Source organism: Macaca mulatta, chromosome 11 (genome assembly GCF_049350105.2).
Source record: "Macaca mulatta isolate MMU2019108-1 chromosome 11, T2T-MMU8v2.0, whole genome shotgun sequence".
In the NCBI taxonomy this organism is placed as follows: Eukaryota; Metazoa; Chordata; class Mammalia; order Primates; family Cercopithecidae; genus Macaca; species Macaca mulatta.
The window spans coordinates 14939631-14957707 of record NC_133416.1 but is presented as its reverse complement, the minus strand read 5'-3'; the positions used below and the strand labels follow the sequence as shown (position 1 = coordinate 14957707).

The window sequence follows — 18077 nt, the reverse complement described above, 5'->3', positions numbered from 1 at the left end:
ATACTGTGGGATTGGAAGAGAAGTGGAAATAGTTGCTCAGAGCAAGCCTTGAAAATCCCCTGTCACAAAAGGAATTATCTGGAACAGTTACCCCAGAGTTACCCATTTTAGTTTGTGTGTTGTAGGTTATAAACTCTCACACCATAATATGACTGCTTAATGATAAATCAGCCCTGTCCCTGTTAGGAGATTTTGCTAAGAACTGAGGCACACTTACAGCGATATCTTTTTATTCTAAGTGAAATAATCTTTAGATAGTAGTGATCACTGAATTCCTCATCATACAAGTAGGAAAAACACAGACTTGGGGAATGTCAAGTGACACTGTATATGCCATTTTAGCATTTTAGTAGATGAGTTGAAATTAGGAACAAGGTCTCCTGAGTCCTAGTCTACAGTATTTTTTAAAAACAATAACCTCACTTGTCTCTAAATTCCTAGGGTTAGTTTTGGCCTCATGGAGCAAAGAAACTGAGCAGGCCTAGGTTGTAGGTGACTGGCACAAAGAGACTGAGAGAAGGAAGCCTGTGGTGGAGTGTTTTGTGATTTTAGAGTTTTTGTAGCTCCTGCTTTTGCTGTTGGAGCTGAGCAAGGGGCCTGCAGCTACCCCTGGGCCTGGCTGATGTCCCATTTTTGAGGCCCCAGAGTTATTTTTAGCCGCAGGGCCTTGGAAGCAGGTGTGGTCCGGGCTTGAAGGCCACGCCTGGAATGTGTTCAAACCTTGTTGTGCATGTCTGCTTAGGAGCTGAGAATAGTGACGAGGCCATTGCATATACTTTGTTAGAGGAATTTGCACTTTTCCAAGTGAGAGGAATGAAAGTCATCCTGTGTTGCATTTGTGACACTTTAAACAGGTTTATTTCAGAAACTTTATAAATTGAATGATATTTTGCAAGTGTTAGTGAATATAATTAAAAAATATATTAGCTATAAATCCTTTGTATGCCAAATAAACTTTTGTATTATAAGAGTCATACCCTAACTGACCTACTTTTGAAGTCCAGCTTCATAGTCATAAACATGTGACTTAAAATTTAATTTTTCTTCCCCCACCCCCTCAAACATTATTGCTGTTTAAAATAAAGAATTCTTTATAAGTCCTTTTGTGAAGCAGCATTTCAGCTTTTACCTTGAGGGTAAACATCAATTTCCATACTTTACATTTGTTCATTTTTTTTTTCTTTTTCTTTTTGTTTTTTTTTTAGACAGAGTTTCGCTCTTGTCGCCCAGGCTGGAGTGCAAATAGCGTAATCTCGGCTCACTGCAACCTCTGCCTCCCGGGTTCAAGTGATTCTGCTGCCTCAGCCTCCCGAGTAGCTGGGATTACAGGCATGCACCACCACACCCAGCTAATTTTTGTGTTTTTGGTAGAGATGGGGTTTCACCATGTTGGCCAGGTAGTTCTCGAGTTCTTGACCTCAGATGATCCGCCCACCTTGGCCTCCCAAAGTGCTGGGATTACAGGCATGAGCCACTGTGCCTGGTCCTCATCTTCTTAACCTTAAGCTTAACCTTTGCACACCAAAACATTTATAATGTTAAATTTATAACATTATAAATTTAAGATTTATAATGTTAAATGTTGTTAACATTTATAATGTTAAATTTATAATTTATAATGGTCCTGAGAAGAAGGAGTACAGCAGGACCTGGTACTAGTTCCTGGGTCTGAATGTATGTCATGACCTTTATTAATATTTTTCATAATTTCCAAGGTTATGGAAAAGAATATGATAATTACCTAAGTAAAACTATTACTATGTTTTATACATATCCATCCTATGTGTGTTTGTATGCCTGTGGGTGTTTGAGGTTCTATTTTACCTAACTGTTCTGAGACTTGACTTTATTCTCAATATATCATGACCATCTTTGGCTGTCAAGAAGTATATTTTTACACCATCATTTTTAAATGTTGCATACGATGTTGCAGGATTTATCGAAAGTTATAAGTTACTTAAGCCAGTCCATCCCTTTCTTATACATCTAGGTCTTTTCCAGTATTTTTCATGTGTATTTTAACTGAAAGATAAAGCACTTTCTTGTAAGTCACTTTGTTTTGTTTTGTTTGTTTTAAGATGGAGTCTCACTCTGTCATCCAGGTTGGAGTGGAGTGGCGTAATCTCAGCTCACTGCAATGTCCACCTCCCAGGTTCAAACGATTCTCCTGCCTCAGCCTCCCGAGTAGCTGGGATTACAGGCGCGTGCCACCACATCTTGTGAATTTTTGTATTTTCAGTACAGACGAGGTTTCGCCCTGTTGGCCAGGCTGGTCTTGAACTCCTGACCTCAAGTGATCCATCCGCCTCGGCCTCCCAAAAGTAGTTTAAAGGAGATTCTTGAAACTACCTCCTTGTTGTAGAGACATTTTTCATGCATATATCTTACCTAATATGTCTTTGATATTTTACTACATTCCATATTGTAAAACTAAGATTCTCTTAGTAGATACAACACACTTGGGGCATTGGAAAAATTCTGGGAAAAAGTGCTGGGATTACAGGCATGAACTACCACTTTGAATTTATTCTTGTGAGCCATGTTGAAATTATCTTCAGGAGAATGTAGTTCAGCATTTTGATTTTATTTATTTTAGTGCTAAGAGATTTAAAACAGGTTAAATTCTGGAATATTACTATTGTGAGCTTAAGCTTGAGTGCAGGTGGGTGAGAGGTTTGGTGTTGGTGTTGCATTCCATTCCGTTGCTCCTAGAGCCTTCCAGTCCTCTTTGAAAAAATTAAATTATAACCCCTCTCCCATTAAACTGTGTTTCAAATTGTTCAGATGTTTACTCTGGTCTTAATGCCTTTAGTCAATTAGTTCTTTGTCAACAAAGTATACTATATCTTTCATGTAGTGGAATTTTGTTGTTTCGGGGCTGGTGTGGACTAAAGAGGGGGTGCATATATTAATAGATAAAGATTATAAACTTATATTAGTGTTATCAACCCCTTCAATACATTAATCTAACTTGTAAAGTCCTTATGTTAAGTGTTTGACCCTTCTGACAAGGAGAGAACCCTGAAAGCATTTTAAAAAATTTTAATGTAAAGATCCTTTAAACTACCTCCTTGTTGTATAGACTTTTTTCACACATATAGCTTGCTTAACATGTCTTTGATTTACTACATTCCATGTTGTAAAACTAACATTCTCTTAGTAGATACAACACACTTGTGGGGTTGAAAAAATTGTATAATATTAACATTAATAGTAATCTTTCTTGTTACAGTATTTCTTTTCATTTCTTTGCCAAGAAATGCACTGTATAGGAACCACAGTTTCTCTGTAGTTTTAAGGAAGAAATTGTACTAAATTTTCTTACATATATATATATCTCTCTCACACTGAAGCTGAAAGTTCAATTGCCTGCCTCAAAAGCATGGACAACAAAAGCAAAAGTGGACAAATGGGATTATGTCAAACTAAAAAGCTTCTGCACTGCAAAGGAAACAGTCAACAGAGTGAAGAGACAACCTACAGAATGGGAGAAAATATTTGTAAACTACATATCTGATAAACAGTTAATACCTCAAAAACATCAGGAACTCCAACAACTCAATGGCAAGAAAGCAAATAACTTGGTTGAAAAATGGGTGAAAGGCCTGAATGGATATTTTTCAAAGAAGACATACAAATGGCCGACAGGTCTATGAAAAAATGCTCAGCATCACTCATCATCAGAGAAATGCAAATTAAAACGACAGTAAGATAGTATTCCACTCCTGGTAGTATGGCTGTTGTCAAAAGACAGAAGATCAGTGTTGGTAAGGATGTGGAGAAAGGAAAACCCTTATACACTGTTAGTGGAAATGTGAACTATTTACAGCCATTATGGAAAACACTATGGAAGTTCCTCAAAAAAATTAAAACTAGAACGACCATATGATCCAGCAATCCTACTACTGAGTAAAGAAAATGAGATGATTGCATACCCGTGTTTATTGCAGTGCTATTTGCAATAGCCAAGATATGGAATCAACCTAAGTGTCTATCAAAATATGAATGAATAGAGAAAATGTGGTATATATGTACACAATGGAATTCTATTCAGCCTTAAAAAATAAGGAAATCCTGTCATATTCTACAACATGGATGAACCTGGAGGACATTATGTTAAGTGAAATAAACAAGGTACAGGAAGACAAATACTGTGTAATCTCAGTCATATATGGGAGCTGAAAAGTTGATCTCATGGAAGTAGAGAGTAGAATGGTTACCAGAGGCTGGAATGGTCAGTGGGGAGGGGAAGCCTGGGGAGATATTGGTGAAAGTAAACAATTACTTAGGAAAAAGTATGTTCAAGGATCTATTGTACAGCATGGTGACCACAGTTAATGAAGATACATAGTATTCCTGAAAAATTCAAGGAGTGGATGTTAAGTGTTCTTATCACAACAATGATGGCTATGTGTGGTAATGCACTTGTTAGTAGAATTAACCATTCCACAGTGTATATATACTTCAGAATATCATGTTGTGCATGATAAATACATACAGTCTTATCCATTAATTTAAAAAGTTTGACTGGGCACAGTGGCTCACACCTGTAATCCCAGCACTTTCGGAGGCCAATGTGTGGGAATTGTTTGAGCCCAGGAGTTTGAGACTAGAGTCAGCAACGCAGTGAGACCCCATCTCTACAAAAAATAAAAATTAGCCAGGTGTGGTGGCACATGCCTGTGGTGCCAGTTACTCGGGAGACTGAAGTGGGAGGATCACTTGAGCCCAGGAGGTGAAGGTTGCAGTAAACTGAGATCACAGCATTGCATTCCAGCCTTGGGTGACAGAGCAAGACCCTGTCTCAAAAAACAAAAACAAAAGTTCAGTTTCCTGGAAATGCATCATTTCCAATAGATACAACCATAGTTCTGAACAAAGCATGAACACCTGCCACTTCTTTTATTGGCATTTGCCCAATTCAGCATTATCTTGACTAGTATATTCACTGGCCCCAGAGAGCTACTATCTTCCAGGTATCCACATAGCTCAGTCTCTTACTTCTCTCCTCTCTCATGTTCTCAAGGTAATGCCTTCTCTGACTACTCTGCTTACAATTTTAACAGCCGCCCCCGCACACCCTTTGCTGTTCCCTGCTCTATTTTTTCTCCCTAGTTCTTATCAGCATCTATCATAGGAAATGTTTTGTTTTTGTTGTTGATTGTATCCCCCATCACTAAATTAGAAGCTCCATAAGGGCAATAATTTTTGCCTTGTTAATTTATAACCAGGCAGTACATTAATAACTTACAATGAATACTTTTTTCATTTATTACTACATTTTCACAGCAGTGCCTGGCACATATTAGGTGCCAAATAAGTACTTGTTAGCTGACTGAATTAGTTACAGTAGGCCTGATGAATTATAGTGATTCTGTCAGATGTTCAAGAAAACCAGGATGCACAAATTAATCCCCATCTGACCTCTGTTTGTCTTATTCTAAATCTTCCTTCTCCTGCCTCCAGCCTACCTTTACTGAAAATACCCTTCTGAAACATTTTCTCCTCAATTCTCAGATTAAGCCAATCCCTGGCTATATTTCCTCTTGCCCAGTAACTCCATCCAGGGATCCTCCATTTCTACCCTCCCAAGACCACCTCCATACACCAGCCCCTCTCCCAGTAGGTAGGGTCCCGCATTTTCAGGCAGGGTGTCTGGAGGAAGCGTTAAGTGTAGAGAGGTAGGTGAGGGAGCCTGTGGGCCGGGAGGAGTGTGGGTAGGATATGTACATGGGTGGCAGAGGGAAAGAGGAAGGTTGGGAGGGGGAAGCAGGAGGAGAGCTCAGGTGTGTCAGGGAAGGGGAAGCTGGTGAAACAGGCGATCATAAACAGGAAGCAGTACTAAGAAAAAGACAAGAGCTCTGATTGAGCCAATACCAAGAGGGGAGTGCTCCTTGCCCTGAGCAGAAACTTTGGTGAAGGCTTCTCACAGAGTTGGCTTCTACCTGGGCTGGCCTGTGCCTAAAGGCACAGGCATTATAGGTGGTCTTTGAAGGCTGACTGCTATTCCAGCCTTTATCTGTGGGTCCTTGAGATGTATGTAAACAACCTGCACCTCTGATTGGAGTGGTGGCTTTGAACAGTGCGGTATATCAGTGTGAGGCAACTGGGTTCTACGGTGCGAATAACTGCTGTCTCCAGGTCTAGTATCATCTAAATCGTTTTGCTTCAAGCAGTCTAATTCATTATTTCCATCACTTGTCAGAATATGTGTCCTCAATTTCTGGGTAAGGAAATATGATCAGACATTAATAGGCAGCTAAAAAGCACATTAAGTTCGTAGCCTTATTTTATTTTTTAAAATTATACTTTTAAGTTCTGGGGTACATGTGCAGAACGTGCAGGATTGTGACATAGGTATACACGTGCCATGGTGGTTTGCTGCACCAGTTCGTAGCTTCCTTGATTTTGGTGAGGATGATTTTTTGTGTTTGTTTTTATTTTTTTATTGAATATATTTGCCAAATACCAGACCTCAGAATTTCAAGTTTCTCTTAACCCACAGCTTGTGAGATAAAGTTGCTTTAATCTGTGTAGAATTGAGGCAGTCAAAGTCTAAGGAGTTCTTGTTTGCAGATATGATAGCCTCCTTTTTTCCCTTTTGATTGGTTAAGTTTTTCCTGTTATCGAAAGCCTGTGTTTAGGGCTCTATTGAAATACATTTCAGTATATCTTGTTGCCTGTTTCTTCAGTTTTATTGGAGGGAAGAAATTTAAGTCAGGCTTGTAGTTTAATAAAAGTAAACGTCTCACCTGATTACATCCTTTCTATAAACTGAGAATTTGAACTTGAGCTCTAGCCCAACCAAATAAAGCTAAATCCCTCTCCTCACTCGACAGACCTGTTAAGCACCCCATAGCCATGGGATCCTTTTTCTTCCCCTGATAATTTCTCTTTGTAAAAGAAAATATTTAAAATGGAGTTGTGCCTCTCTGAGTGGGACCCCCCGTTTCCTCCTGGAGCCCCATCCCCTGCTGGGGGCCTTGATGCAGGCCTTGGGAGTGGGTGTTTTAGGGCAGCAGTAGCAGTAGCAGTAGCAGATGAAACTATTGCTGCCAGCAGAAAATAACCCATGGGTAGAAGGAAGGAAATTGTGTGCATGAGAGATGACCACTTTTTTTCTGAGTAGGATATAGTCAGTGTCAGTATGACTGACCTAGAACCCAGGATCATGTTTGGGAAGTTGAAGAGAAAACTCATCTGGGAAGCAGAAGAAGATCCTTAATATAATCACTTAAAAATAATCTTAATCTTAAAAAAAAGGATTCTCTGGCTGGGCACAACTTTTGAAGGCTACAAGTAATAAAAATCAAAACATTTTCCTTTTAAGTAATTAATGGCAAATATTGGTTTTATACATTCAGACTTTATGTTGTTCTTTTAGTTGAAACAAGCCCCCGTTGTTCACTTTAACATAAAAACAGTCTTAGACTTACAGTTCTTAAACATAACTTATTCAGTAGCATACCTCATTGATATACCGTATTTGTGCAGAGTTGGATATAGAGTGAATTTCAAGAAATAAAACTCCAGTGATTTCTGTTATAGTCGTAGATACATTTCCATAGGTAACCAAATGGAATCTAAATAAAAATAAATTACATATTAAAACACAGAAAAAATTGTATATTAAAGGGGGAAGTTGTTATACAACTTGTGTTACATTAAATGTTATAAAATATAAAACATAAATCATTTGCTGAAAGGTAAAAATATACCAGAAATGGTATTTCTTTAGGAGATTTGCTGATTTTATTCCATGATCTGGATAGTCACTTTGTTATACTAAGATGTTGATTCCGTTTATCTTTATTCCTAGATAAAGTCTTTTAAAACTTTTATTTTGAACTTGGGATACTTTGCAGTTTTTTTGTGTAGTAGCCCTGATTAAGGTTACTAGTCTTCAGTATGATAAATACTGCCTTGCTGACTTTCGGGTATCCTTTAAAAGATAATTTCCATAACTTCATGAATGTTCACCATCACATTTTAATTTTCTTTTAAGCCAGAGTGGGTATAGAGGGTCTCTAAATAAGATGTCATAAAACAGGCCAGTTGTGGTGACTCCCAGCATTTAATCTGCTAACCTTTTGAGCACACTATTATGAATTACTTGGCAGCTTCTAGGTACTCTGGTATGTAATTTTAGGGGGGAAATTTTATATATGTGTGTATACATATATTTTTTAATTTTTGTAGAGATAGGGTCTCACTGTGTTGCGGAGGCTGGTCTTGAACTCTTGGACTCAAGCAATCCTCCTGCCTCGGCCTTCCAAAGTGCTTGGATTACAGTCGTGAGCCACCATGCCCATATGGAGTTATCTTTTAAATTTAAGAATTTCGCCGGACGCGGTGGCTTACAGCTGTAATCCCAGCATTTTGGGAGGCTGAGGCGGGTGGATCACCTGAGGTCTGGAGTTTGAGACCAGCCTGACCAACATGGAGAAACCCCGCCTCTACTAAAAATACAAAATTAGCCGGGTGTGGTGGCGCATGCCTGTAATCCCAGCTACTGGAGAGGCTGAGGCAGGAGAATTGCTTGAATCGGGGAGGCGGAGGTTGCGGTGAGCTGAGATTGTGCTATTGCATTCCAGCCTGAACAGTAAGAGTGAAACTCCATCTCAAAAAAAAAAAAAAAAAAAAAAAAGAATTTCTATATGTTTTATTTAGATTTCCAGACATGCATATATGCAAGGCCCATAGAAATATAGAGTGATTCATTTTCTAATTAAATGTTGAAAAAAATCAGATTCAAGTACTGTAAGTGAAAGAAAAAGCAAGATATAAGACAATGTCTATACTGTGTAACCATTTGAACAAAGAGAAGGAAAAGTGTATATATTTGTGTTCTGTATTAATTTTAAAAAATCTTTAGAATAAATTAGATGAGACTGCTAAAAGGTGTTGCCAGTTAGAGAGCAGGGTTGGGACCCAGACAGGTGGAGGATAATGGTAGAAGAAGGATTTTGAATATATTTAGTTTTTTTCATTTAAATGTATTTGCTAAATTTTCAATATCATAGCAACTTTAAACACCTTTATTGAGGTATAAGTGACACAATAAACTGTACATGTTCATACTATATGTACATTTTTAGACTTTTTTGAACCATATGAATATATTACCTATTTAAAAATCTAAAGAAAATATTTAAAACTTTAACAGTTGGCTAAATAAATAGATAAATAGCAAAGCTGGTTTACTCTGGATTTTGTTCTATGGACTTGGGCCTTTGTGGTTCATTGTAAGAATTTTTATTCCCCTTGACTTATAGAAATTCTGGGTAAGGTTAGCTTGGTGATATTGCAAGCAAAATATTCTCTTGTCATCTTTCAAATGTTACCTAATGCAAAGGATTTTGAAAACAAAACAGTAAATACAGAGAAATTTTAAAAATTAGAGTTGTAGCCAGTGATGGGGATTTAACCAAAATTCTCTGTGTAAATAAAAGAGATTAAGGCCATTGTTACTTTACCCTCCATGATCCCTTGGCAGGGCTCTGCCTGTCACCTCACCCATTTAGGACTACAGAAAATTAAACGTTGGGCATGAAGTCCTACCAGGAGGACTCCGGCTGGCCTCAGTACAGCACTGAAAGAATGTAACTTCACCCTCACTTCACTTTCACCCCTGTGCTTCACTTACATTCTCAGGTTAGAGTCATTTTGACCAGGCCCTTTCTTGGTCAGGGAAAGGGTCTTTTTGTATCTGTAACTACACTCTGGTTCTGTGGGCAAGAATGACATTTTCTGCTCTGTAGAACCGTTTGTTGTAACCTGTCTTTGGGTTTATGAGAATTGGCTGAGGGCAAGCAAAGATGAGAACTTTCTAATTCAACTTTTGCATGTTTGCTGACTTCTCCCTCCTTTTGTCCCTTGATCTGCTAACCCAGATAATTGCTTTGTCCCATCCGGATTTTATCTCTTTGAGAGGAGTCATTCAGACTCAGAGACCCAGTGCCATTGTTGGAATCAACTTGCTCTTGTTCTTGGATTTCCACTTTCTGTGCCACCTGGGTACCCTCATGGACAATTGGCATCATTCTTTCCCAGTCCAGTTCCATTATGGGAACCAAGTACTTAGGGAAAACAGGGTAACCTAGTAGTAGAAGACCTGGTTTGGGAATCAATCTGAGTACAGGACCTTACATTGCCATGAATTCTGTCACTGAGCAGGCAGAACCTGATTCAGTGGTATGGCCTTGGTAGGTGCTTTGCAGAAGTTTATTAGTGGATTGACTAGGACAAATTCTCTTACAGTTCTTTCAGTTGAAAATAGAGATGACTTTTGTATTTCATTGCCATAGAGCTATACTGAAAATAATACATTAATGAAAGTTGTTTCTTGGAAAATAAGAAATGGATATATAATGTATTAAATGGAGCTGGTTTGTAAAATGTGGTGTGGTTGAGACAGTATCTCAGGTGCCTTCTAACTCCCTGTGTGTCAGCCTCTGTGAGAAAGGGCACAGTTTGGTTGCAGCTGTACTACAGGAGGATGGAATTACATCTGTTTTTATCTGTGAGTGATGTCTTTTAGATGCCAGATGCAAGCCAGCTTTGTTTGCCATTGGCATCTATAGGGTATTTTTCCCTCCTGTCTCTCTGTGATGCAGCATTCAATAAATTATATTATCTTGTCCTCAGACCAAAATTTGAAGAGACAATAATGTCTACATTTGGTAGGGGAAGAAACTGTGGTTTAGAGAGGTTATGTGATTTGTCCAAGGTTACATAAGTAAATGACAAAGCTGCATCTCTGTATATCATGCTCCCCCTTCTGTGTCCATGCTTTACCTTCTAATTTGTAAGTACAGAATTAGGAAACATGACCTAAAGGTTTTTAAAGGCTCTGACATCCTGATCTGAAATCAGCTAATCAAATAATTATTTAGAGTCTTAAATTGTTTTTGGAACAAGGAAGAATTTACCTACTATAATAATAAATTGAGTATATTATGTCCAAAGTACTGTAGAAGTAAGAAATATAATAAACTTTTGCCATCAAATAGTTACCCTCTAGGCTAGGTGCAGTGGCTCATACCTGTAGTCCCAGCACTTTGGGAGGCTGAGATGGGTGGATTGCCTGAGCCCAGGAGTTCAAGACCAGCCTGAGTAACATGGCGAAACCTGTCTCTACAAAAAGTACAAAAATTAGCCGGGCGTGATGGCGTGTGCCTGTAGTCCCAGCAACTTGGGAGGCTGAGGCAGGAGAATCACTTGAGCCCCGGAGGCGGAGGTTGCAGTGAGCTGAGATTGTGCCACTGCACTCCAGCCTGGGTGACAGAGCAAGACCCTGTCTCAAAAAAAAAAAAAATTTACCCTCTAGAAGTTCAATGCCAGAAGTAGACATGTAGTTTTCTGTAGTAGAGGATTTCGTATAAGCAGAGATGGACTAGGAATCTGAGAGTATTGAAGGTCAAGGTGAAGTCCAAGCAATAAGCACAAAACTTCAACTAGTGTTAATTAGAAAGTGATTGATTAAAGGAGCTTGGCAAGAAAGGAAAGCACTGAGTCCAACTTTAAGGGCTCTGTATGTCTGGGTTGCTAACTTAAAGTTCCAGGTTAAGGGGTGAGATTTTTTTAAGACTAGGAGTTAGTGATTCTCTGAAGAATGAAGCAGGAAAAAGTGAAGGATAAGCTTCCTTAAGCAACTTGGTGGTAGGGAGGCGGCCTCCGGAAGGAGACATGCCAGGGTCATGGTTGTGAGCTTCGGCACTTCACAGTCCTAGCTCAGCAGCTGCTGTGACAAACATATCAGTTGTTTTTGTCCTTCCTCTTCCTTAAAAGATAGCTGAAATTTATAGAACTTCCAGTTTTCCTGCATCTTCTCTCCTCCATGAGGGCAATTTAAAAAGGCTGCTGTTTGCGCCCTGGTACTCGCGTGAGCTCACATGTGCACACATATACACCTACCCACTCATGACAGGAATTCTCAAGCCATTTCAGAAGAGATTTTTTTTTTTTTTTGTCCTGATAAGACAGGATTGCTAACTTGGTCCTCAGCTGCTATTTGTGGGGTTTCAATAAATAAGCAAATAAAATATAGGAAAACTATTTGGAATAATAATACTTCAAGCAGCTTTTGATAGCCCTTTTAATTCCATACTACAGGTCATTTAGTTCGGAGCCCTGGGTGTTTATAATTCATGATATGTCTTGTTTTGTTTTCTTTGAGTTTTTACATTTTGAAGTAAAATGGAATTATCACTAGTACATTTTTCTGAAGCCATACCAATTTGTCCTTTTTATTTGTTTGTTCAAATGAAGCAGTGCATCAAGTGTGGAATTAGATTAATGGAGTAAATATTATGAATCATACACTCTCTCTAATCTGACACTCTTTCTTCTTCTTTTGACCTCACGTTTTTGTTTTCTGTCTTTCCCTCTCCGCGTAGGCTTTCAGTCCAGTGTAAAGCTGTTGGAGCGCGGGAGCAAAGGTAAAGAATGATGTAATGCGCTGGCTGCCCCAAAGCATCTTTTGTTGTGGAATGGTTATTCCAGTCATCTCTTTATGAATCAAATGTGAGGGGCTGCTTTGTGGACGGAGTCCTTTGCAAGAGCACATCAACGGGAAAGAGAAAGAGACATTCACTTGGAGGGCTCTTGCTGAAAATGGGTTTAACTCTCCTTTTGCCAGTCACCACCAGCCTGACCTCATACACTTTTAGTACAATGGAGTGGCTGAGCCTTTGAGCGCACCACCATTACATCATCGTGGCAAATTAAAGAAGGAGGTGGGAAAAGAGGACTTATTGTTGTCATGGCCCATGAGATGATTGGAACTCAAATTGTTACTGAGAGGTTGGTGGCTCTGCTGGAAAGTGGAACGGAAAAAGTGCTGCTAATTGATAGCCGGCCATTTGTGGAATACAATACATCCCACATTTTGGAAGCCATTAATATCAACTGCTCCAAGCTTATGAAGCGAAGGTTGCAACAGGACAAAGTGTTAATTACAGAGCTCATTCAGCATTCAGCGAAACATAAGGTAAATGCTTTCCTTTTTGCCTTTTTAAAATAAATGGACACACTGAATGGGGAATAATTTTAATTGAAGCCTCCTCTTTAAGTAGAGAAAGTAATTTGAGGAAGTTTTGGTTGCTTTTTAAATTTTGATGCCTTGTGGTATCTCAAAATAATTTACTGTCCATATTGTCACATTTAATAATATTTCCAAACTATGCAGAAGGATTAACTTGCTTTAGTTTGGACAAGTGCTGTATTTTCTTGTGGCTTGCTAAAATTATTTTATTAAACACTATTTTATATTATCTGCAAATTTACTGAAAGGAAAGTCATTCTTTTCAAGTTCTTTGGAAAGAAAGTAGGAACTAATTATTAGGGGTGTTTTTTATATGTCATAACACATGTGGTAACACTGGTCAAGACTTAATGATATTATCTTCAAGGAAAGTTATTCCTGAGATACTAAAATGTTGTCTGTGTAGTGAGGAAGGCTGTTTTTTTCTTGACTAATACAAATGAGCTCATGTTTTAATTCAAATAAACAACTGATATCTTTGTTAAGCTGTAAAAGTCATTTTTACAAAAGTTTGTTTAGGTCCAGGGTTATGTTTATTTGCGTATTGTTTGGTTTATTTTGAACTTTACCGTTTTATAGCATAAAGGATTTAAAACCAGGGAATTGTGAGACCACCTACACAGAAACAGCATTGGTTTTGGTTTTTAAGAGTTTTGTATGCTCTCTATCCATAAATTGACTACATCTCATTTTTATTCAAATTATTAATTGAAAACAGGAAGCAATTATTTGCCTCAGCACTGGTAAACGTGAGATCTTACGCAGTAGTTTGAGATTACTTTTCTCACCTTCTTCCTAAGAAGCCTCATGTTTGCATTTCAGGTTGACATTGATTGCAGTCAGAAGGTTGTAGTTTACGATCAAAGCTCCCAAGATGTTGCCTCTCTCTCTTCAGACTGTTTTCTCACTGTACTTCTGGGTAAACTGGAGAAGAGCTTCAACTCTGTTCACCTGCTTGCAGGTAAGGCTCGTGATGGAATTAAAAGGACCCAGAATCTTGTTGAGCTGTGTAAGTAAGCATATTTCACAGTGAGCTCACATCACAATAGATCATCCCAACTTTGGTGTGTAAAATGACTTATTTATAGCTTTTGATTGATGTCACTGTCCTATTTAACTGGAATACTATATCATTCTTCCACATGGGTCAGTGTATTTTTGACTTAGCTCAAGTGCCTCTTCACTTGGTATTAACTGGTAGTGCCACACAGATTTGCACACCCATATGGATAGCTCAAAGCCAGCTGCTTCTGTCTGCCTTTTTCCATTCACCTGTGATAAAAGAACATCAAATGACGAACACCTCAGCTCCCGCTGTTAGTTCCCGTCCCTGTGGCAAGAACCAGACCAATATTACAGTGTCAGACTCTTACTTAACGTTTATAGTTGGAGCGGACTCCAGAGATAAGGTCACCTTTCTGGGCATTATGAACAATGAAATAGGGGGAGAATGTGTGCAGAATGTTTCTTCTGGTAAGTAGGGGAACTGTTTTAAAAGTTACTTGTGTATTTTTATTTGTTTTATAATTTTAAAAAAGTCTCAATGTAGAAATGCTAAGCAACCAGATGATTTTATAAAATGTGTGGGAAGGACCAAATATTCTATATCTGTCCTGAAGGACGGCATCATAGGAGTTAATCCCATCAGATTCCAAAGAAGGCTGTTCATCCTTTGCTTCTCGTTTTGCAAATGAAAATCCTTTCCCTGGGAATATAGTTTGACAGCACACAATAGCCTTAACATAAAGCTGCTGTGTTAGGCAGATTCAGCTTCAATGATAGACAAGAGTGCTCTTAAATATTTGATCTAAGAAAAACAAAAGATTAATTAGTTGTTGGTGTGTTAATAATTTTAAACTCTGTGCAGGTTTAGATAAGATTTCCATGTCTCCCGTTCTCTCTCACAAGGTTTTCCTCAGTTCTCTAAGAACCAGGATAGTTCCATCTTTTTCATTGTCTATCTGTACACCTTTCATTTATGCTGTGATTCCGTCTGATCTTTCAATTAGTGTTCTTAAGTGAAGCCAGCTTGTCTTAGAATCTAGTTTTCAGAAGTCTGTAACTGAGAATTGTAATATTAGATTCTGTCTCTGTTGATAGACACATTCGTTTACTGGGAGTATAAGTGTGTTAAATATAACAACTATTATTAGCATTTCACTAAACGAATGTGGTGAGTTTAGGAACTCATTTCATGTTTCACATGGCCACTGCATGAGGGACTTTACCTTGGAATCCTGTTAATGGGATCAGGGTATCAGGGTTTTTCTTCTTCTTCTTCTTTTTTTTTTTTTCGAGATGGAGTTTTGCTCTGTCGCCCAGGCTGGAGTGCAGTGGCGCGACCTTGGCTTGCTGCAACCTCTGCTTCCCAGGTCAAGCGATTCTCCTGCCTCAGCCTCTTGAGTAGCTGGAATTCCGAGCACCTGCCACCACTCCTGGCTAATTTTTGTATTTAAGTAGAGACCAGGTTTCACCATGTTGGCCAGTTCTAGTTTCGAACTCTGACCTCAGGTGATCTGCCTGCCTCGGCCTTTCAAAGTGCTGGGATTACTGGCATGAGCCACCACGCCCAGCCACAGTTTTTCTTAAAGAAGCAGTATACCAAGATGTCCTTCGTGACAGGGTGGTTATCCTGCCCTGCTCTTGTTTGAGACACTTTTACCCCACGGGGAGCCCTTACTGAACATCTCGGTCAAGTAGACGCCCCCCAGAGGAGTGAGCTCACATGGAGTTTCTAGCACAGGTGCTTTAGCCACTTGTTGTTACTCCTTTACCAGAGAGCTTTCCTGTGTTACCTGGGAAGGTTCTTATCGATCCTGTGTAGCCTTGGGAGGGGCACTCACTGGGCAATAAGGAAGAAACAGGACTGCCTGATTAGCTATGTCAACTCTAGGGACACATGGTATGACACACTGAGTCAGAACACCCTGACATCCCCGTTTCATACAGGAAGTGTTTCTTAGGCCTAAAGGAAAGTCTGTGGAGGCCGCGCCAGGAGCCACTTTAACTGTATTAGTAGCACGATATCTTCATCCACACCTCCAGAATCCGGTGTTTCTATTAGCTTAGGAGGTGACTTCAGGGTCTGAATTGCTTGTTTGGGAGTTTCTGAGCAGCTGGATTTCTTGTGACACCTCAGAGGGGATTCTAGATGATTAGAAGCCTTCCCAGTCATCCAAAAGCAATTGGGGATTCTTTTGGTTAGTGAATTTGTTCCTCAGGTTAGGTAGATCATTGGGGTAAGTGGATAACAGTATTGGAGAAAGTTTGGCCATCAATTCTTGGGAAACTGTTTTATTGCCACGGTCCAGCTGCTCAGAGGACAAGCCAGGGATGTGGGACAGAAGGACACATTGACAAAAGTTTCTTAAATGTTTTGGTTGGGGAGAAATAACTGAAAAGCGCGCTAGTTTCTCACAGGGGCTACCGTAAGTTACAAGGTCACTGGAGACGATTTTCACTGCTGAGTGCCCCTGTGACTTTCAGCAGTTGGAGATTTTTGTCAGTCCCGTTTGGACATGGTCATAGAAAGACAGAGTGGTTTCTTGGAATAATTTTTCTATCAGGTTAGAACTTTCAGCCACCTTGAGAAAAGAAAGCATCAGATATGTGAGATGGTTTTTATGGTCATTAGCTGTGGCAGTGAGGAATTGTGGCCCCACATCTACTCACACTCTCAGGGCTACCTTACCCACAGAAGAATGACTGGGTAACAAGGGAACAAGAGGACTCCCAAGAAATTGATAAGCTCTTTCCTTCAAACAAGAGGACACTGACACTTACCTGGAGGACCTGCTTACATGGTCATAAAAAATGAAGGATTACTGAAGGAGGAGGAAGTGGGATTTGGGGAACCTCTACAGGAATGCGATAGGCTTAGTTCCTTAACATGGACCAGGTCTTGTGTATCTTTGTGTTCCCGCAAGACCTAGCCCTTCTTAAGTTTTCAGTAAATATTTTGATACTAGCTTACCTGAAGATTTTATACTGTTTATATTTCCTATGATTTATTAGTTTAGAATATAAGCATATTAAGCAGTGATGAAGCCTGAAAGTAGAGAAAACTTCGGATTGTTTTGAAATAAATGATTTGGAAGGTGTATTTATTCTGATAAAGCAAATACATAGCTGCGATGGGAAAATATCTAATATGAAACTTTCTTCATCTATATGAGTAGATGTGAAGATGGTATTAAAATCTGATGAAAATGCTGCTGTAAACAATGCTAATTTTGTGTGGTCCTTAAATACTGGTGTTTGATAAAGAGCTAACAACCCTAGAAATCTAGCTCCACTCATAGGAAGATACAAGTCCTTGAATTCATGTTAATTGAGAACAGTCAGAATAATTATTGTACTTTTTAAAATGTAAATTGATTGCTCGATTTAGTCATTAGTAAATAACCTAACCAAGTCAAACCAAACCATAGCATTGTTTCACTCCCAGTGGATTAAAGGGTTTAATATCAATAGCAGCTGGGTGTGGTGGTGCACCCCTGTATTTCCAGCTACTGGGGAAGCTGAGGTGGGAGGATTGCTTGAGAGCAGGAGTTTGAGGTTACAGTGAGCTGTGATTGCAATACTGCATTACAGCCTGGGTGACAGAGAGCCTGTCTCTAAAAAAAACAACAACAAAAAAAAAAAAAAAAAAAGAAAGAAAAAAAATTATCAGTAGCAATCTCATCTTAAAAAAAAGAACAAATTTGGATGCCTTAGAAAGTTCTCCATCACTGCCCAGGCATGGTGACTCACGCCTGTAATCCCAGTACTTTGGGAGGCTGAGGTGGGTGGATCACCTGAAGTCAGGAGTTCGAGACCAGCCTGGCCAACATGGCAAAACCCCATCTTTACTAAAAATGTAAAAATTAGCCAGGCATGGTGGCACGGGTCTGTAGTGTTAGCTACTCGGGAGGCTGAGGCAGGAGGATTGCTTGAACCTGGGAGGCAGAGATTGCGGTTAGCCAAGATCATACCACTGCAGCCTCGCGTAGGCGAGACAGTGAGACTCTGTCTCAAAAAAATAAAAAATAAA

General features: G+C 39.3%; 1 protein-coding gene and 1 long non-coding RNA gene across 13 annotated transcripts in view; one reads left to right on the top strand and one right to left on the bottom strand.

The window, feature by feature from the left end:
• DUSP16 (dual specificity phosphatase 16) overlaps nucleotides 1-18077 on the top strand; it is a 91375-nt gene that overhangs the window by 29730 nt on the left and 43568 nt on the right. For 8 of the 11 annotated variants that reach the window (XM_001084619.5, XM_028829264.2, XM_077953650.1 and 5 more), the window contains 2 exons: nucleotides 12399-12991; nucleotides 13868-14006. In XM_001084619.5, coding sequence (XP_001084619.3) covers nucleotides 12764-12991; nucleotides 13868-14006 — 367 coding nt within the window. In that variant the 5' untranslated portion in view covers nucleotides 12399-12763. Of the gene's footprint in view, nucleotides 1-1205; nucleotides 1398-3353; nucleotides 4135-12398; nucleotides 12992-13867; nucleotides 14007-18077 lie in introns of all 11 variants that reach the window. The other 3 variants (XM_077953646.1, XM_077953647.1, XM_077953651.1) reach the window with 2 other exon arrangements.
• LOC144332795 (uncharacterized) lies at nucleotides 4146-17894 on the bottom strand. Of its 2 annotated transcripts, XR_013400914.1 has the most exons (4): nucleotides 15274-17894; nucleotides 13834-14050; nucleotides 7469-7583; nucleotides 4146-4799 (listed from the first exon to the last, which is right to left on the bottom strand). It is a non-coding gene; the product is annotated as an uncharacterized LOC144332795 (long non-coding RNA). The 2 variants fall into 2 exon arrangements; XR_013400913.1 differs by having other exon boundaries at nucleotides 4146-7583.